This window comes from Neopelma chrysocephalum, unplaced genomic scaffold (genome assembly GCF_003984885.1).
Source record: "Neopelma chrysocephalum unplaced genomic scaffold, ASM398488v2 Primary Assembly neopelma1_73b, whole genome shotgun sequence".
NCBI classification, from domain to species: Eukaryota; Metazoa; Chordata; class Aves; order Passeriformes; family Pipridae; genus Neopelma; species Neopelma chrysocephalum.
The window spans coordinates 4,215,624-4,236,238 of NW_020897734.1; the positions used below are offsets into that span (position 1 = coordinate 4,215,624).

Below are 20,615 nucleotides of genomic sequence, written 5' to 3' on the forward strand. Positions count from 1 at the left end.
TCTAAACATATTAATAGTCATCAAGGCCTGTTTTCTTGGTCACCCAGTCTAATCAACACCCAGTCTTCTAAGTTCTCCCTTGCATGTTCTCTAGACGTTTTATTTCTGGGATGTGCCACAAGGTCTGTGCATCCCACAGACACTGCCCAGTGCTGTTACAGTCACAGAGCTGCATAATTGCTCCATCCTGATAAGAGAATATCAGACTCTATTCCTATCTTCAGTTTCTCAGTCTCCTCTGTCAGCTACTGATATTTAGCTCCTCTTTGTGTTAGGGAAAGCAGGAAGCAACATCGTTTCAGACTCACTCATAGTTGTGTTGAGAACACAAAGGAAGGGAGCTCTCAAACACTGCTCTAGACTCCAGTACATTCTTGAAGATAATCACCTTTCCAGTGTGGATGTTCAGAGTTTCTGGATGCTGTTACTGTGCATGGGAAAAGGGAAAGATGACCTTGGTAATGAAGTGGGCGAGCACTTCCCGTGATATCAATGCAGTTGCTGAAGAATGGCATTGCCAGATTCTCATCCAATTATCATATGAAAAAAAGCTTCAAATTCTAGTTTCAATACAAAAGAATTTAAACTTCAGAGGCTCCCTGGGATGCATAGTGAAAACTAAAGCGAATTGTTAGTCTTGCAAGAAACATGGTAAAAAAGGTCTCTATGTATGTGTGGTCTCTGTGTGCTTCTCTGACCCACAGTGTATCTGCTGACTGCCTCGCAAGTAATTGGAAAGATAAGCATGTGCAAACTAAAGTCTGTTTTTCCTTCTATGATTACAAGAGTAAAATATTTGGTAACTCCAGGCTTCATTTTATTAACATTCTGTACATGTAGCTCGTGTATTAACACATGTAGCTTGGTGGGATCAGCATGAACATAATTATGTTTGAAACAGCATTTGAACATTACTGCTGTAATTGTATCAGGGCCTAATTCTTCTGTCCTTTGTCCTAAGAGATATCTTCATCAGGATTCTCATCAAAATCTAGGTGCATCCTCAGTGCAAACTGCAACAGAATTTTACTGTCTCTCGCTGCATAGAGCATGAGTAGTCTCACTCCAAATTCAGTGAGACAGATCTTTTAGTAGAGGATTAGAGGATACATAACTTTAATTCTTACAATTCTTCCCCCTCCTTTCCTTTTTTTTTATCCCCATAAATTTGATTTTTTGTAGAGAAACTACAGAAATCATCAGAGAACAAACTGCAGTCTGAAAGGAAACTAATCCCTCTTTAGTAAGAAGGTCAAGGCTGAAGAGCCATGACAGTTTCTTTTGCAAGTGATTTCTCAACTTTAAATCTTCTAATATGAAATTAAGGTAGTAATATGAGGTCCTAATACTGGCCCCTATGGAATGGGAAATGGACTTGGATGGGACAACAGGGGAGACAGAGACCTGGAAAATTCCACCAACCTTTACACAGAGGACAGCTGCTCTCTAACCAGCACAGATATACTTGCCCATGCATCATCACAGCTTAGGAAGTTTTCCTTACATTTTCCAAAGCAGAAAAAATGCAATTAAGTATGTTACTTATGTAATCCTAAAAATGAGCCCACTAGATGGGAGGGGTGGACAACAATCCATGAGGGTAGCATTTGCTGGATTTTCATGGTAGCTTTTGACTAAAATGTCACTCTCTCAAATGAATCCTAGGATGTTTAACAATGTGGTTGATTTTAAACTACAAACTTTTTCACGCAGAGGACAATATTTTGGATTTCCCTTGTACCATGCTGTGTATTATCATCAAACATTGGCCTTTTACCAAGTTCCTCATACTTGTGGTTTAAAATGGATAAAGGGTTTAGGAGAGCTGGGGGATGGGGACTAATGAATACATAAATAATCTGATCACACAGGGCTCACTCAGAACGAATAAAAAAGGAAATGTAATTCCCTTGAGATATATAGTCAAAAACTAATAACTGAAAAGATCAGTTTAATATTTTCGTGACAAGGAGCAATTTTGCAGGCACTGTCAGTTGATAGTTATTTATAGAAATTCAGCAAAACTGAGAAAACTCAGGCTAGAGTGGATGAGAGCAGCGCAAAATAATTGTTTCTGGCACTGACCTTCTCAGCCATTTCTAAACTGGAACTCCCTAATGTACTCCTCCCAAATCATCTGTTTGGGATCTCATTGTGGCCCCTTTCAGTTTATCAATACAAGGTGGATCACAGGTCCCTAAGACATAGCTGGAGCTGCCTGAAATGACAACACAAATTTTCCAGGCTCAGCTGAAGAGGCACAAGATAAGCAATTATTCTTTATTCTTTATCCTTTTGCCTGGTACTGTCCTACAGTAAGGGCAACTCACTGTTGACTGATAAATGGGTTAAAATTGTTGGACATGAAGGTTTTGCAGGCTAATACAAATATAATGTTGAAAAGTAGAGTGGCAACAGCTTGCATGAATGGGAAATACAGAGAGGAAGATGCAGGTGTTTGCTACTCAGTACTGACAGCAATGCATTTACCACAATGTCTCAGACAACAATGAGTATCTCTCTTGCCATGGTTGCATGGAGCTGGGCTTGCAGCCATTGCTTGCACTTACCCTGCTTCTCAGACAGGTTTTGCAGCTGTCCCAGAGTGCTGCTCCTGCCATTGCCACCTGAGCAGGTGAGCCTGGAGCTTGGCATCACATCTGTGGCACGGCTGTAGCTGCATTGTATCGAGGAGCCATGGGGCACCATCCCACCGTTGTGGCTGCAAACATCGCAAGCTGCAGCAAAAAATCATCAAATATAATTCTTCAAGGTTGCTATGCAAAACCTTGGATTTCCACCCCTAATTTCTGAGCTGGTAAAATCCAATTTAAGTCCTTCTCACTCACTCTCTACAACTCCTCGAAAGGAGGTTGTAGCCATGTTGGGGTCAGGCTCTTCTCCCCGGTAACAAGCAACAGGATGAGAGGACATCGTTCCAAGCTGCCACAGAGGAGGTTCAGGTTGGACATTAGGAAGAATTTCTTCACAGAAAGGGTGATTTGACATTGGAATGGGCCGCCCAGGAAGGTGGTGCAGTGACTGTCCCTGGAGGCGTTTAAGGAGAGACTGGATGTGGCACTCAGTGTCATGGTCTAGTCAACAAGGTCACAGGTTGGACTCGATGATCTCAGAGGTATTTTCCAAACTAATTGATTCTGTGATACAATGGTGGGGGCTAAAACCTGAAAAAAGGTTCTGGTATCATAGAATCCTAGAACGGTTTGGGTTGGATGAGACTTTAAAGATTATCTTGTTCCAACCCCGCTGCCATGGGCAGGGACACCTTCCACTAGACCAGGATGCTCAAGAGTGCCGTCCAACCTGGCCTTGAACATTTCCAGGGATAGGACATCCACGGCCTCTCTAAGCAGCCTGTGCCAGGGCCTCACCACTCTCACCGTCGGGAATTTCTCCCCGATATCCCCCCTAACCGTGCCCTCTGTCAGTTTGAAGCCGCTCCCCGCTTGCCCTGTCACTCCCGAACCTCGGGCTGCCCTTCCCCAAAATGGCGCCCAGCGCCTCCCGCACTCACCGCGCATGCGCCGCGGCCCCGACCCGGCCGTGACGCGGCCGCTCCCGCCTTCGCCTGGGCTGGGGCCGCCTCCGCCTGGCGCTGCCTGGGGCTGCAGCCGCCTCATGGTGCCTTGGCCCCTCCAGGCTGCAAGATGAGGCTCTTGGCTGCCGCGCTCTTGACGGTGGCGCCGCTCTGCGCCGCCTTCTACCTGCCCGGGCTAGCGCCCGTCAGCTTCTGCGAGGAGGGCGAGGAGACCGAGAGCTGCAAGGTGAGAGCCCTCACGGGCGGGCCCGGCGCGGGCGGTCCCTCCTCAGCACCCGCTCGGGGCTTCCGCGGCCAGGGGGGACCGCCGGGTGTCCCCCACCCCGCTGCTGGCCGCCCTGGGTGTCCTCCCGCAGGGACAACCTTTGCTCCGGGAAGCCAGACATCCCCAGCGCGTATTTCCTTGGTTCTCTTTCTCCCGCTGAACTTCCCGGGAGGATCCTTGGTTCCTTGTTCCTGGAGCGGCCGGGGCCTGTCAGGAGCCAGGGGTGGGATAGCAGTGGGATAGCAGCACTTGCCACTAAGCTAAGCGTCTCGAATCAGCCACGCGTTGGTTTCTGAAAGTCTGTATTTTCATACTTTTTTTTCTCTTTTTCTGTTTCAGTCGCTAATTGAGCTCTTCGTGAACAGGCTGGACTCGGTTGAATCAGTTCTGCCATACGAATATGATGCGTAAGTACACTACAACAGGCTTCCAGGAGCGTTTGGAAAGGCTGTTTTCTGTTCTCGGCTCCTGATACCGTACAGGTGTCGATATTTTGGCTGTAGGGATGGAAGAGTAAATCCAGGTCTCAGCGGCAGGAATGAAGTACAAGAGGGTGGGAGGGACGAAGGCCACACCTGTGCCACCTGACCATCCTCTGGTGTTGTTAAAACAAGGCTGCAGGGTTTCTCATGGGTGCATTCTTTTGAGCTGAGTACAAGATTTAGTGTTGGCAGTTTAATATATTTGAAAGTTCTTCCTGTTATGCAAATCTAAGGAGCTTTGAGTTTCTTTTTTCTGGTAACTAAAGCCCAGAGACTAGTCACTGTTAATTTTCATTTTGGCACCAAAGCTCTGTAGCTAATTCTTGGTTTGTTGTTTTGTTTTTTTTTTCTTTTGATTCTTGTCTGTGAAAACTGTTACCTGCTTTTGCATATACTTATAGGCCTACAATGCAGTGATACACATGATTTGCAGTTTTGCTGTTGGGCACATAGAAAAGAGAAACTTGCAGGTTGTTGTAGATCTTACTCTGTGCAGTGCAAGACCACAGATTAGCTCAAAAAGCCCACAGAGTCTCTATTTACATTAATCTTTAGGAAAGCCTGTACATTTAGGACCACTTATTGAGAAAAAGTACTTATGCACCAAAGATAAGTGTGGTTTTGTTTGTTGTTTTTGTTTCTCCACAACCTACTGCTACCTCTGTTTAATGGAAATCCAGATATTTGGCATAATTTAAATACTGAAAACATCTTTCTCATATTCAGCAGTTTTGGGCTGTATGTAAATGAAAAGAATTTGTGAATGACATTTGACAGGTGATCAATATTGAAGGCATCTCCCTTCTTTGAAACGTTTCACTTTAAATACTAGTTGTAAAGACTCCTTTAAAAGGGGTGTCACTTTTCAGAAACTTTGTTTTGCAAGAGAAATGAATAGTCCATAGCACAGCCTCTTTTTTTTCCACCAATATGAAATACTCTATTATTTGTTTAAATTGCCATTTGAAAAGGGTGTGTGGACTGAACATCGTGCATTTTGTTAAAGATACTTCAGCTATGAAATATCTTGGTTGAAATTGATTTTAAAATAGATGCCAGATTTCTTTGCAAAGCCACTCAGATTTTTATTAGCAGTGGATGAACTGTCAAAAGAATAATGAAAACTGCTATGTTAAGGACATAACTTAAGAATTTGCTTTAGGCTGATGTTTACAATTATATGTCAATTAGAAATAAAGGTAACTTTTGCTGCTTTTTTTCCAGTTTTGACTTCTGTCAAGATAAGGAAGAGAAAAGACCCTCAGAAAATCTTGGACAAGTGCTTTTTGGGGAGAGAATAGCATCATCTCCATATAAGGTTATTTTATGCCTTGCAGTTGATCCTATTTAAATTTGATAGCTTCATTCTGATGGCTGTAATCCATGGACATAGCTCAAGATTGATGACTGTGTGATTATTTTTGTTTATATTTTTAATGTAAGTTTTGTAGTGTTTATGTAATAAAAACAAAACTCCTCCCAGCCCAGAGGCATCTTGGGGTGGTTAATTAAAGTTGGGAAACTGAGCCAGTAATCATCCTTCTTTCCTATTGCTCTGTGGTAGAGAAGTCCAGAAACTGTGTCTTAGGCAGTTATTTAATAGTTGGGTTGTGGTGTGTTACATGATCTGAAATCATTAGTTTATTGAGTGTAATATTGGAGGCTGTAAAGTGGTGATTCAGGAACTGTTTTGTGTACGTGATAGTACTATTGTGCAACTTCCAGAGTAGGAAGGGGAAGTCAAGTTGGGGCTCACTTGCAGCTTTTTCTGCTTGGACACACTTATCATCTGTTGCTTAAAACCAAATTCTTCATTATTGATGCATATCACTTGAAATCTTCTGTAAAATAAGTGTATGCAAATACTTTATAGATTAAGTATGTGATATTTTTCTGTCTCATGCCCTGCATTAGCAACAATCAAATGTAGCATCTCTAAAAAGCTCTGCTATCAGCTTGGGCCAGCTATTAGCAATAGAGGAGCTGTGGTCAAACAGTATCTCTTAATGTTTGAAAGCTGGGTACTGTTCAAGGCAGTTGGGACTGGGATCTGCCAGTGAAGCTGAAGACTGGACTATGTTTGTGTGTGGGGTTGCTAGATACTCCAAATCCCTGTGAGGAAAAAGGCAGCAGTTTCTGAGTCTGCTGCTGCTCAGTCATTAGGGACCTGGTCACATCTTTTCATCAGTCTCCTAAGCAGGTGATGCTCCCTCCCTTATGTAAACTGCTCCTAGAAGTCTCCTTTGATTCTCTGAGCTAATATTTAAGTTTTATGGCTGCTGGTCACAAGAATCTTAAATATGTAGCATGATGGATCATTTGGGCTGGATACCTATTGAATAGATTAGTATTATAACAATTACTTGTTTGAAATGGCTGCACACTGCAGCAATTAGGAAATGCTGTTCCTCGTTAGCACTTAGGCCTTGATACCATTACAATTTTCAGTTGTGTTTTAGGTCTGTTAGCTCAGTAGCAGGTAAATCCTAACTGGTTTAGAAGTTGAGATGCAAATGTGAGCATGTTTGTGTTAGGTGGTGTCTGTGCTTGAAGCTTAGATGTTGTGCAACTTTTTGGATTTTTGGCAGCCTTGTCTACTAACTTAGTCATGGGGAAAACCAGCTAAAATTAACGTGGAACATTCAAAAAGCATGTAGGGAAAGTCTGGTTTAGCAGATGATGAAATTACCAAAATAAAACAAACTGGTAAAAGAAAAAAGCAATACCTTTTCTACTAATTTTACATTTTCAGTCCTCAGGGTTTATCCAGGCGTAGTTTATCTGGACTATTGAAGAGATTTTTAGCAATTTAATAGGGGATTGCTGCTGCTGGATGTATGTAAATCTTGACATTGAAGTTAAAGGCATTGTATGGGACTTTTATAGTCAGGAAGTGAAGCAACTAAAAAAAAAATCAGCTTAACCTGAAAAAAATACTCTAAAATTCTTTTGAAGCAAAACTGAAATGGCTCTTTTTGTGTGCTTTTTTAACAGTTCACTTTTAAAAAGCAAGAAACATGCAAGAAGGTTTGTACAAGGTCATATGATCCAGGAAACAGTGGTGATAAAAGCAAACTGGCTTTTTTGAAGAAAGGAATGCAGTTGAATTATCAGCATCACTGGTAAGCTGAGATGTGTCCTTGAGGTTGTTTGTTGGTTTTTTTCTGCTTTTTGACGTTGTTATCTATGTTCTAAGTGGTTGCTTTCTTCCTTCTATGTGATGGATTCTGCCATGCATCTTGTGGGCACTAGTGAAAACTGTGTGCATTACATGAATGTGAAATGTCAGTGTGAAAGCAGGTGCATCCCTTTCTGAGGACGTGTTCTTTGATGATTTCTGTCTAGGATTATCGATAACATGCCTGTAACGTGGTGCTATGATGTGGAAGATGGACAAAAATACTGTAATCCAGGATTTCCAATAGGATGTTTTGTTACTCCAGATGGTAGAGTTAAAGATGCTTGTGTTATAAATGTAAGTGATGGAACTTTTCTTGTTAGTATAGATGTGGCTTAATTTGTGGTTTTATTTTTAAGCTTTCTTTTCCTGAGAAGGAACAGTTATGTTTATAAACATGGTTAGTGTTCAGAATGTGGGCACTGACAGTGCTGAGTGCTGCTGCTGTATGCTGTGTCTCACTGATACAATTGTCCAAATAAAATGTTTATCTAGGTCTTTTGACCTATTTATGTTTTATAACTGGTGTGGGTGTTTAAAAGCCTTAGAAAATTGTGGGTTTGTTTTGAAATTTCGTGTGTATCCATCCTTGTACCTATTCATTCTTTGTCCGTGTCAGTGTGCAAGACCTTCTTTTAAATCACTTTCAGATAGAAGCTTTCTAGTGAAGACCTAGAAATGAGCACTATGTTCTAGTTGCAAAAGTTAGGTCTAGCACAGTTTACAAGTTAAATGTGTCAGGGTTTTCCCAGATGGCTGGAAGATAACAAACACAGCTGCGACAGAGAAAATGATATTGACAACAATTGGAAATGTGTCAGTCATCCTGGGAGTTCTGTGATGAACTAGTACAGTTACAGATAATAGTGATACAGTTTTATCTCTCCTGGAGTAAGGGACCACACTCCTCAGGGAGGAGGGAGCTCTCTATGACTCTGCTCTGCCACGTCTTGCTGCTTGTGTGCAGTGCAGTCAGTTCATTTGTGTGCAGCAGGTGTGATGCTTCTTTGAAGTGTTGCATTTATCATGCCTGCTCAGTTTACTCTGTCTACAGTCACCTTCCAACTCAGTTACTCCTCAGGCTCCCCAGGCTGTTGAAAGTGATCTGTGGATTGAATAACCTGTTCCAATTTGGTGTTTAACTTCATTATTTTGTATGTGAGGTGTATGTTAAATTGATACTGGTGTATGTTGTGTTGGGAGCTGTCTGTTACACAGAAAGCAAAGTCAGCAACGTGGATGAAAAGCTGATTTGTTTTTTTTTTACTGGGAGGCCTTCATACATTGGTATCAGTGACTGAATTTCCTGGAGAGAGCCTACAGAGCTTTTAGTGGGTATCCATGAAGTGCTGTGCAAACTGTGTGTGCTGGCAGTGGTGTGGGGGCTCTGCCAGTGTACCCAGTGTCGATTTTGGTCTGTGAATTCTAATTCCAGTGGGAATGTTGCATGGTGTAGTGCCAGAGGGATGGCTGACCCATGGACAAATAAGAAAGTAGCACCATGGATATGACTGTCATCTCTGGGATTTATACTTTTACAAGTATACCCAAATACCTGTTCCCACAGACATAATTATCTCTTTAAAATGGGGCCAGGAAAGGAATTGTTAACATGCAGTGGCACAGCTACAGTTCATCCTTGCAGTTATGCAGCTGCTGAGCTACATTATTACTTCAACTGCTGCTTTGGAAGTGGAGGGTACAGAGACCTAAAGATGGGGTTATAGAATGACATGGGGATGATTCCAGTCTTCTCCCAGTGAGAATCTTGATCTTAGTGATAAAAGAAGAATCCAGATAAATTTAATGCAAGACACCTTCATATTTTGCTGGTAGTGGGCAAAGAATGGAATTTGTATGTCAATTGGAAAATGGCTGGTATACACAATAAATATAGGAATTTTTTTACTTGGAAACTCAGTAGCAGTCTGTCATCCTGGTCCTCTAATTCAAATTAAAGTTTTTTTAAACAGTGACAGAATTGAGAAGAAAAGAAAATCCAAGTCAACTTAATTGACTCTGATATCATCTCATATTTCTGAATTCTGAAAGCATAGGGATGACAAAGTAGAAAAGCTGCTGAAGGTGAAGGTTAGTTTTTTGAAGCAGAACATGGTTTGTAAGCTTTGGTAGCTGGAACGGAGGTGTAGAAATGGTGAATCTGAATTACTTGTACCTTTGGCAGCTTTTTTGGTAAAGACATTTAAATTTTAGTAGTAACACAGATGTGATAGTTTCTTGTGTGGGCTTTTATTTATATAACTCAGTATCATATATAGAAAAATATAAAAATATTTTATACGGATGTATTAATGTTGAAGTGTTTCCTTCATCCAACATCAGTCTCACTTTAAAGTTCTTGACTGCTCGTGCCCTCTCCTGTTGGAGAAGTTTCTCAATCTCTTGGTAATGTTTTGTAGTCAGAGTTTAACAAGAAGAACACTTTCTACCTCTTCAACCATGTTGACATAACAATCATGTACCACAGCGGGAAGGATGAAAACTGGCCTGGTGCAAGACTGGTGATGGCGAGACTGAGGCCACAAAGGTAATTGTGCATTAAAGCAGTAGGTTCTGGTACTCAGGAGTCCTGACAGCACTTCCAAACTTAGGGATGATGTTTGGTGTTAATAAGTTTTGAGGAAGTCGTTATTCTGACTTCTGGTAAAGCTTTCCATATGCTTGTTCATATCTGGAACTGTAGTTACAAGGACACTTACACAACTGTAAATGTCATTTAACTTTATTTTTAAAATGTTCCCCGAAGTCCCTCCTGATGGAAAAGCTGCTTATGCAGACTCCTAGAACCTGACACAAACAATAATCTTGTTCGTGTGTCGATTGATTTGCGTCGGGGTGTGCATGTTTCAAGATACACTGAGAAACATCCTTTAACTAAATAAGGGTTCCCCGTGATGTACTCTGTATGAATGTACAGTATTTGTGTACAGTACAGGTGTACCTTTTCCTGTGTAAGTTTGGATACTGAGGTATGGGTGAAATACCAAATTTACACTGGTGTTCAGAACAGCAGATGGTGACAACTAATATCCCAAGAAGACTAACCGATTTTCTTAAACAGAAGTTTAATGGTTTCTGCATTGATCAGAAAGGAGGTGCAACAACTTAAAGATCAGGAACAGACTGAAGCAATTACTTTGGCCTCTAGTCAGTCTGTTCATGCACAGTTCATACTTCCCTACATTTGAAAACTGCAGTCCAGTTACAAAATTTCAAAGTAGGTTGGTTTTTTTTTAGCTAAGCTATTCCCTCTTTTCCACAGAGGTTAAATACACTTAAATTATGCTACCAGAGTTTCTCAATCATACAGACGTGTGGTACAGCGTGACTCAGATTCACTTGTCTTTTCTGTTGTGATGGTATTGTGTGTTTTTAGTGAATCATAATTGCTATACAGGTTTATTCCTTCCATTTACATATGCTCTGAGGTGGTGGCAAGAAGAGTCTACCAGCCTTCTCCATTTTTTTTAAAGCTTTATCAGTTGCATCCTAAATGGGGAGGTGAAACTAGCTGATCTTTGAGGTCCCTTCCAACCCAAACCATTCTGTGATTCTGTGAGTGAGTGAAAAAATGAGCATTTGCCTTTTCCCTGGCAGTGCAGACCACGAGGGGGCACAATTAGGTTGCACATAACCTTAATTTTGTCATTCTCTGTCCTGGTGTTTTACTTGGTGCTTTGCTTCAACCTTGAAGCTCTCCTGACGGGGCAATATTTGTGGTTAGAGGACCCTAACCTTGCATGCAAGTTTTTATTATCTTGTGGCTTGGCTTAGTTGTGGACATGTAATAATGTATGGTAGAATTGTTAATCTAAATTGGGTAAATACAACTTGCCCAAGAGGGTATGAGAGGAAAGCTATTTTCCAGTGTTAGAGGGGGTTTACAGGAGTGAATTCAAGAAAACTTTAAGGTTTCTTAGCCTTTGTGCTTCTATAGCTGCAGTGTTTCTCAAGTACTGCAGAGAAGGTGTTTCATATTTGAACTTTTAAACCCAAATCCACCAAAATAAACTCCCTTCTCCCTGTGAAACTCGAGAGGTGAGAAGCTGTGGGAGATTGAGAGATTCTCAGCCTTCCTGGCTGACAAGCACACACTGAGGTTGAGTTGCCAATAATGCAGTCTTGTTAAAATGTGCAAAGGGGGGATGATGGCAGAGAAGGGATATTTTGTGTCAAAACCATCTTTCCAGGTAAAGATCTCCACACTTTGCAGCCCACCATTTTATCTTAGGACCAGGATTCCTTCTGATCACAGCAGAAAAGGGGACAGGGTGGAACCACATCTTGTGACCTTTAGAGGTCAGCAGTTCTCGTCCCCCACATGTTTAGCAAACAACTTTACCTGTAACCTCAAATTGCTTAGGATGGTATATGCAATTTATTTAACTTTTTTCCCCATTAGCTACAAACATACAGATGAAAACAACTTAAGTTGTGAAGGTCCACCTATGGAGATTCCTGGAGAATTCACCAATAAACTGAATTTGATCTACACTTACTCTGTGACGTTTGAAGTAAGTATTGAGTCTGTTATGTGAATATGTATTTCCCCAAAAGAATGAAATCAAAGGAATTGAATAATTTGCTAATAGCTGTAACTGGATTAGAGCAGTGTAAATTCCATGAGGATGGTCTTGTGAAGTATTTTTCTGAAATTCTTAGTAGGTTTTCCATCACTGTAGTTTAAGTGATGCTTTGAATGTATAAATAACAACTTTGCCCTCCCCCCCATTTTATTACTAATAGAAAGGTAGCAGATTGAATAAATGCAAGTGTTATCTTCCTTGAGGTAAACTCTGCCTTCAGAGTTTGGTCAGGGTGCTGAGAATCTCACATTAAAGAACATTTTGTGTTATATGTTTGGGGACACTTTTGTGTTAAACGTTGATTGTAAAGCTTTTTTTCTTCTAGTGAAGCTGAAAGGTTTGTCTTATTTTGTATTGCTTTTATTTCGTTCAGAAGGGTTTTTTTGGAGCAGGCAGCCATTTATCTTTTAGAATTAATACTCTGATGATTACCAACACTCTAATACTTTATTCAGCCTGTAATGACTTAGACAGGAGGAAATTAGGCTTTCTGGCAAATGGGTGTTTACCCCAGCATGGAAAGTGAACCTTCTCTGGGGGTGACAGTAATTTGATTCAAGGTACCTCAAACCTTGGTACCTTGGTTCCAGTCTGTCCCAAAAGCGTGGTTGTTTCTCTAATGTCAGATGCCAATCTTAGAGGATTTGGCTTGAGACCACCAGCTTGTTTTGTACAGGCAGTCAGGCAGCCTTTGCAGGGGAACAGCTTTCATCCTACCAAATTGAATTTGATTTGAACCAATGACCTTGAGGTGCAAGACTCCATATCCTGTTACTTTTCCCTTGAGACACCCAATCCTCCTTAGACTCTCTTAATTTTCCTACATGAATGAGCCTTCTGTCATTAACATTTCTGTTTAAATCTTGATGGTAAACTGCAGTTTAGAATGTCAATGTGAACTTTGGCTGGTTAGTCACGCAATGTGTTGGGTGTCTGGGTACCTACTCCCTCTTTCTCCAGCACGGAGCAGGTAGAGCTCAGATCCCGTGAGTTTAGATGCTTCCAGCAGATGGCACTTCAAAACTGCTTATTCTGTCTGTTATCCCTTAGCCTTGATTTGAAATAACACCTCATATGTTTTACTTTTTATTAGTGGTTTCAGAATAACTTAAAAGGGAGTGTTTATCAGCAAAAAGTGTTTTTAAATAGGAGAACATTAGTTTCAGTCAGCCTGAATACATAAAGCAGTTAAATATGTAACTGTTTTGTGGTCCTTTCCAATTCAGCAGCTGACTTCTGGTGAGACAGTGTTGGTGTCTGCTTTAATTAGTTGAAATGGGCAAGGTGTGTAGCTCTGTGTATGTGAAAAGTATACATCAGCATGGGTTTAATGTTTAGTACACAGGGGCACAAAAATGTAAACATGTAACTACACTTCTGAAACCTTGGATCAAGGAGCCGTGAACTACTGATCGTCTGCTGATTGGGCTGACAAAGAGCAATTTAGGGCAATTTTGGCCACTTTGTTGTGTTGGTGCAGTTCTTCATTGTCACGTTCTTGATCCAGAACTTAAAAATTCTAAGCTGGTGATACAGTCTAAATTTTGAGAATGAACTGTACCAATTTACCACCTGGTAAATACATGAAAAATTCTGCAGAGTATTATGCCAGTCAGGGGATGAAATTTGGTAGCAGGACAAGGTGTGTATGTCCCATGAGACCAGCTGAAGAGGACAAGGCTTGTGGGTCAGAAAGAGTCCTCACTTGTGCAGCTTTCACATAAATTTTAGAGAAGGGAAACAGAAGAGAATAAAAGCATCTTTTGGGGTGAAACTTCTTCTTAAATCCATCACAACACTATCTGGAAATGAAAGTTGTCTCCCATGACTCAGAGTGGAAAATAATCTGTATCAGCCAGTGTTATGGCAGAGTGAAGAAGCCTGTGCTAAATGCATTGAATGTGATGAGAAAGAACAGTTCCAGGGAAAACTAGAAATATGTTTATGGAGTATGTTTGACAAAGTTGAAGTTTCAAGATCAGTGTGTTGTACTGAGAGAATCTTCTAGTAATGGCATGATAGTTTTTTAGCCTGTATTTGGGATCTGCAGGCAGCTATATCCTGAATCATGGAAAGCTGAGGCTTAGTGAAACCTCAGTTGAAGGTAGAAGACGTGAATAGGGAATTTCAATAACCAAGGTACTCTTTTAGAGGCTTAAGAGATGAATTAATGCAAGAGGGAGGTCTAACATCTAGGGTTGATACCAAGCTTAGATATGAATGCTGACTGGAAGGTTTATGGAAAGATTTGGTGTGCTTATTCCTTCTTGGAGACTGCAATGAACTTGTACTTGTTTCTATTATTTGCTGTTTCATTTCTTTATAGGAAAAGAATAATATTAAGTGGGCTTCCAGGTGGGACTACATTTTGGAGTCCATGCCTCATACAAACATCCAGTGGTTTAGGTAAGATCTGCATTTTTTGGGGGGTGAAGTCTTGCTGGGGAGCACAGAGATTTCTTAGTAGTGCTTGTAGGGATTTATAGATAAATAAAATGTCTGCTATGGTAGAACAAAGTCCATAAGTTTTTAGGCAAGAAAACCTGGGAGCAACTGTCGTGTTGCATTTTGTAAAAGGATTGCATCATTATTGTCCAAAGGGAAAGCAGCTTCCAGTGTTTTACTCTTATCACCTCCATTCTGGAGAACTTTTGCTCCTTTGCAGTGTTCTTATTGTCGCTGTCTGTCTCTCTCTGACTGACAAGTGAGAGGTACATAAGTGTAGTGTGTGTTTTGTACTCAGCTGCTGCTTACAGTAAAAAAGGAGGTCTTTTTTTTATGAGTAAAAGATGTATGTGAAAAGCTCTTTCTTATTTCCCTCCTTACCATGCAAAAGTAAGCACGTAATTTGTGTTGAAGTGTTAGTGTTTTGCAATGTAAGTGTTTGAAAAGGCTAATCTGATTAAATTGATCTCTACAAAATATTAAATGGCATGATGTCAATTTAATTGGTTGATAGATACAAAATCTACATGACAGTCTGCTTTAAGAGCTGTAGCTGTTTCACCAGGGAAATTACTTCTGAGGTATATAAGGAGGAAAACAGAGAAAAGCAATATGTAACTGTCTTGAGAATTAGCAATGTATCATGAAATACTGTTCTTCTCACTTCTGTCTCCTAAGAAATCATAGAGGTACACAACTGAGAACAGTTTCTCTTCTCTGGGTGGGAAAACATTGAAAGGTCTGAATATTTAAGATGTTTCATCAGACTTGAGCTGTACATTTGGTATGAACTGAGTGCATGTCCTGAAACCTGAATAACTGGATTGAAAGTTTGACTTTTTCTTTATTTACAGTATAATGAATTCCCTCGTAATTGTTCTCTTCTTATCTGGCATGGTGGCTATGATCATTCTGAGGACTCTTCATAAAGATATTGCAAGATACAACCAGATTGACTCTTCAGTGAGTAAAATTTACAGCTTTTACATGAGCACATTGTTCTGGTGATAGTGATGTCTATCAATTAGTTTTGAGTACATCTAGAGAGGTGTGTAACCATGATGAATTTAAAACATGCTAATATCTCTGGGGGCTAAAAGTAGGTTCCTCTAGTGGAGGAGAATGGAACTGCTTGTGACTTAAAATACTTGACCAGTAGGCTCAGAGTAATTTTTACTCAGCCTTTCACTCATTCTCATTGGTAAAAGGGATATCTGCAACCTAAGCATGAGAAGTAATGTCAGATGCTACAAAGGTTTGAATTTTCACTGTTTTTGCTGTCTGTCTGGTTAAAGAGAAACTTAAAAATGCACAACAAATTTTCATACTGAAACCAAAACATCTGAAAATGCTTTTATTCTTCTTTGTGGTTTTGATATTAAATATCTTTTGTTAATGCAAATCCAGACAGTAATTTAAGTTGAAAAATTTTCCCACATCCTTTAACTGATTATTTCTGTGAAGCTCTCAATTAAATTATGTTCAATATCTTATACTGTGTTCTCTTTATTAGTTGATAATTTTTAATGTAATAAAGAGCAAGACTTGTAGAATTTTGATTAGTTTTTATGGATAACAGCAGGGATAGGTGTGACTTTCAGAAAACCACACTTTTTATTTTCTTGCCAGGTGTGAGAGACTTAAGGATCTGTTTCAATTCAAGGAACTTATTTAAAAAGGTGTGAAATATTTGTGCAAAAGAGGAGCTGGGCTGAGGAATCTGCAGTGAAGCAAATTAGTATCTCACACTTAGGGGGTGCTGGTGATTGCACTTGAAAAGAAATCGATGCAGGAGCCAGTGGATGTGGTCCTAATATGTGCATTTAATGTTCAGCTAATGCCAGCTGACTTTTAGTGTGTTGTGGATTTAGTGAGACAAACAGTAATGAACTGTTTAGAAATCATTAGATTACTCTGAGGGTCTAATGACTAAGAGAGGATTCCAGAACTGAAGAGAACTCATGTCAGCGTGTTTTCAACAGTGAGAGTTGGTTTTTTCCAAATCTCTTTGGTAATGACTACTTGAGTGTAGAGGACTTCAATCTTTGTTAGAATGTTTTGAGGACTAAGCTAAATTAATGGATAAAATGAGGATTACTGCACTTCTAAAAAATTTAAGAGTAATTTTCCTCAAATACTCTTTGAAACTCCAAAGTGTAGCATGCTACTTGGTTTAGCTGTACAATTCTTATCCTTATCTTGAACATAAAGGTTAGCAATATAAAACACTGCTGAATTTTTAAAACAGAATACTCTGACTCAAATAATTGGCCTGTAATGAAAGAGTTTTATTAAGAACTGAGCTTTGAGATGAACACTGTGGCCCATAGGCCAATACAGGGGTCTCAATCTGCCAAACTTGGTTTCTCTTTATTTTTCATAAACCAAGATAAATTCTAGCAAGCAGAGGTGTATCATTGTGGGGAAGTCAAAGACAATATTCCAGCAAAAATAAATGTTACATAATCTGTTGCAGTTTAAGATGCTCTGTGTCATTTGCCAGTGTCATCTGCATTCTTTCTTCCCCTGCTTTTTTGCATGCTGTAATTCTAGTGGTAAGCAGTCCTTTGACCTGAACTCAGTATTCCTGGGTTAAATGAAACCTGTAGCTTTTAATTTTATGAGCAAAGTGGTCTTGTGGCCGTGTGTTGGTTTTGGTTGGTTTATTGTGTGAGGGGCAGTGTCTGTTTTGAGTGACTTTATTGAAGAGCCTTGTTCTTCAGCAGTGGTTCCTTGGGATCCCCCTGCCCATGCCATCCATCTTTTCACCTCTGGGAGTGGGACAGTGTGTTGATATTTGTCCCTCATGGTTCCAGGGAACAAACTCTCTTCTGTAGTACAGAGACAGTTTCATTCTTTCCCAGTATTGTCATTGAGACTGATGTGCTTTGAAATGGAAGCAGAAAAAGATAAATGCTTGAACTAGATTGAAGTTGAATTAAATGGAATGCTTTGTTTTAGTTTAAATTTAGAATGATGTTCTGTGGTTTGGCTAATTACATTTGCTTTTTCTTGCTTTAAGAGATGAGGATTTTCTTGATAAATCCTGCCTTTTTCACTGAACCATTAGGGGGTTATAAAATCAATGAGTGATGAATCAGATGCAATTAGTCTGGCTTTGGATCTTAACTGGAAGTTAATCAAACTTTAAATATGTATTTTGCATCTTGTTTGTGTTAATCACTACTGCATTATGTATCTTTGCTAAAGACTTTGTTGATTTTATACAGGAAGATGCCCAAGAGGAATTTGGCTGGAAGCTGGTTCATGGAGATGTGTTTAGACCTCCAAGGAAGGGAATGTTACTCTCTGTCTTTTTGGGCCAAGGAACGCAAATTTTCATTATGACATTTATTACTTTATGTAAGTAACTTCATTAAGGTGATGAGTTTGTAGTGTAATAGTGATAAGAAAGATGCAATATGATTAAACAAATGACAGAAGCCTTTAAGTCCTTTCTTTAGTAAAATAAAATATTAATGCAGTTTCATAACACTAATCTGGATAGCTTCAGTAATGCTGTTGTGTTGTCATTGAAAACATTGTGCTATCTGGGCTAATTCAGATTCTTCATGAGTACAGAAATCAAACTTCCTTCTTACAAGTTTCTTTTTAAAAAACAGAAACAATTTGTCATGCTGTAAATTATGCAAGGGTCCAGTAATGCAAGTTCAAAGACATGTAATCAAAGCTTTAATGTTCTGGGAACACTTTCTATCCAATATGTTTGATATGACAATCTTCAGCCATGCAGAAATAAGAGCCAGAGTGCACACCAATGAAATGGTACTGACACAACATTGAGATAATGAGAGCCTACCTCAGATAGCTATAAATGCATGTGATGATGTCATCTGTCACAAGGTGGTGTTTTCTTATCTGTTATCTGTAAAGTTTATGACCATTCCTTTTCTTACTATATAATTGATTTAGAAGGTACACTGATACTTACTACACAAGAAGCATTTTTCAAATTTTGTTCTCCAAGTTTGATTCAGATTTTTTTGATCTTACATAGGGGAGCTACTTTTTTTCTATTTATTACATGATGCTTTAAGATCAGTAGAATTTTCTTGATAGGCTTGTCTTTCAGTGTTGGTCACAATTCTGTATCTTACTTAACTGCGATAGTTTCCTGTGCAACCAGTGTAGCATAGAAATTGGTGGTGAAAGAAAGTCCTTTTTCTCTTTAAAAACAACTGTACACTGGAGATTACTGACAAACTCCTTTTTTGCAAGTATCTCTAGGCTGATCTCTACAATTAGTTCACACTCAGGCAGCCTCTAATTAAAGAGGCTAATTTTCAGGATAGCGTGTTCTTGAGTAAAACGTCCATCATGGTGGATGGTGGCATTTTACTTTTCAGCCTTTTGGCTTTGAGAAATTTTCTACTTAAGAGTCAAGGTGGAAAGAATGCTTTTGAATGAAACAGTGCTGTTAGAGGTATGGTCAAGCTTATGCACACAGTCTTCATTTAAATGTCTGGTAGTGAAAGGGATAAACCTTCACAGTGATTTGTTACAGGGGAATTTTGACATGTGTCCACAAATAACGAAATCTTTTTGTCTCTCCAGTCCTGGCTTGCCTTGGTTTTCTTTCCCCTGCCAACCGTGGTGCTTTGATGACCTGTGCAGTTGTATTGTGGGTCTTGCTGGGAACTCCAGCTGGTTACGTGTCTGCTAGAATGTACAAGAGTAAGTATGTGCATTTATTTAATGTGACACAACATGTTAAATTCAGAATTGCTGGGCTGAATATAAACCTCAGATGGGAGCTGGTGTCTCAGACAACAAATCTGCTTCTTGCTGCCATTCTGTAACACAGTTGGAAAAAGTCTTGAACTTGAAATTCTTTTTACTTTTTCCCCTCAGCATTCAGAGGTGAGAAGTGGAAGACAAACGTCTTGCTTACAGCTCTGCTTTGCCCTGGGTTAGTATTGTTTCCCCCTGTGGGAAGAAGTTGGGGGAAAAAAAAGTGAATTGTTATGAAGCTTGTTTGTGTGATTTTGTTTATGGTTCTCCAAACTGCTGTTCCCTTTGTGTACTGCCTGTGTGTGAATATGAAGAAAAGAGAATTCTGAGGAGCTGGAGCCCGGTACTCTAGAACACAGGTTCTTAGCATCTTGTTTTGTAGTCAGCTGTGGGGGTAGGAGGAATGATGCAACTCGTGCAAGGTAGTGGCACAGCCTTTGAGAGTCACTGCACCAGAACATTAGGCACAGTGATGGGGTAATTCCAGTCTGGTACCAGAGCACTTGGTATGTTCCAGGTAATTCTGGATGTCTTCATACATAAATGTAGGTAATGTCCAGTTTCTTGGTTTCAGCTTTGGGTACTGGCAAATGTCCTTGGCAAAAGTGGAGGAAAAGATTATAAATTTCATAAGGTATTTCTTCCCCCCAAAAAGCCCAGAATGAATAAAACATGGCTTGGTTTCAAGTAAAGTAGAATTTCATCAAATGAAAGGTAATGTATTCGATAACAACCGAGTGTAGTATTTCTATAGAAATCTTACTTCTGAACAAAATGTGCTTCAGTCTCCCTGCTGTCATTTAGATATTATCAGGAGAGAGAAGAAAATATGTATCCATGGAAAAAATATTGTGCTGGTCATTTAAACTCCCAAATAAATTGAGTTTCACAGAGGAAGTGAAATGACTGGGGCTGGTAGAATAGGAACAGATGTCCTGATTATGCTATGCTAGTTCAGTGAATTTGCATAATATCATAAACAGCCCAAGGTCTTTTTAGTCTCAGTAGACTGATGAGAGTTCCTATTTGCAGTATTTTTTTCTAACTTTGGAAGGGGTAAGTGGGGTCTGTGTTACGAGCTTGGCTGGATGATAAAGATTAGCAAGACTTCTAAAATGGATTTGATTTTTATTTTTTGTTCAACAAGATGCTTACAGCAGGGGTCGCTTGGGTGTGCTTATTGAACGAGTCTGTTCCCCCAAACTGTTTTGGCAAATCTCAGGCCTCTCCTAGGAAAAAAAGGAGGCTGTCTATTGCTCTAGTCTTCCCTCCTTCCTTTTTAAATTACAGTGGAGGATGCATGTTCACTTCAGGGCAGTTTAAATTC

The 20,615-nt window shown here is 39.9% G+C and overlaps 1 protein-coding gene and 1 long non-coding RNA gene across 2 annotated transcripts in view; one reads left to right on the forward strand and one right to left on the reverse strand.

The window, feature by feature from the left end:
• Positions 1-1,882: 1,882 nt before the first annotated feature.
• Positions 1,883-3,529, reverse strand: LOC113969452. The gene is made up of 3 exons (XR_003534860.1): positions 3,435-3,529; positions 2,571-2,738; positions 1,883-2,218 (listed from the first exon to the last, which is right to left on the reverse strand). It is a non-coding gene; the product is annotated as an uncharacterized LOC113969452 (long non-coding RNA).
• Positions 3,530-3,583: 54 nt separating this feature from the next.
• The window catches only part of LOC113969451 (transmembrane 9 superfamily member 2-like), a 28,039-nt gene continuing 11,007 nt past the window's right edge, over positions 3,584-20,615 (forward strand). The window contains exons 1-12 of the mRNA XM_027687162.1: positions 3,584-3,785; positions 4,164-4,231; positions 5,531-5,624; positions 7,301-7,428; positions 7,652-7,781; positions 9,905-10,032; positions 11,908-12,019; positions 14,418-14,497; positions 15,391-15,499; positions 17,767-17,899; positions 19,112-19,231; positions 19,409-19,466. Coding sequence (XP_027542963.1) covers positions 3,669-3,785; positions 4,164-4,231; positions 5,531-5,624; positions 7,301-7,428; positions 7,652-7,781; positions 9,905-10,032; positions 11,908-12,019; positions 14,418-14,497; positions 15,391-15,499; positions 17,767-17,899; positions 19,112-19,231; positions 19,409-19,466 — 1,277 coding nt within the window. The 5' untranslated portion in view covers positions 3,584-3,668. The remainder of the gene's footprint in view (positions 3,786-4,163; positions 4,232-5,530; positions 5,625-7,300; positions 7,429-7,651; positions 7,782-9,904; positions 10,033-11,907; positions 12,020-14,417; positions 14,498-15,390; positions 15,500-17,766; positions 17,900-19,111; positions 19,232-19,408; positions 19,467-20,615) is intronic.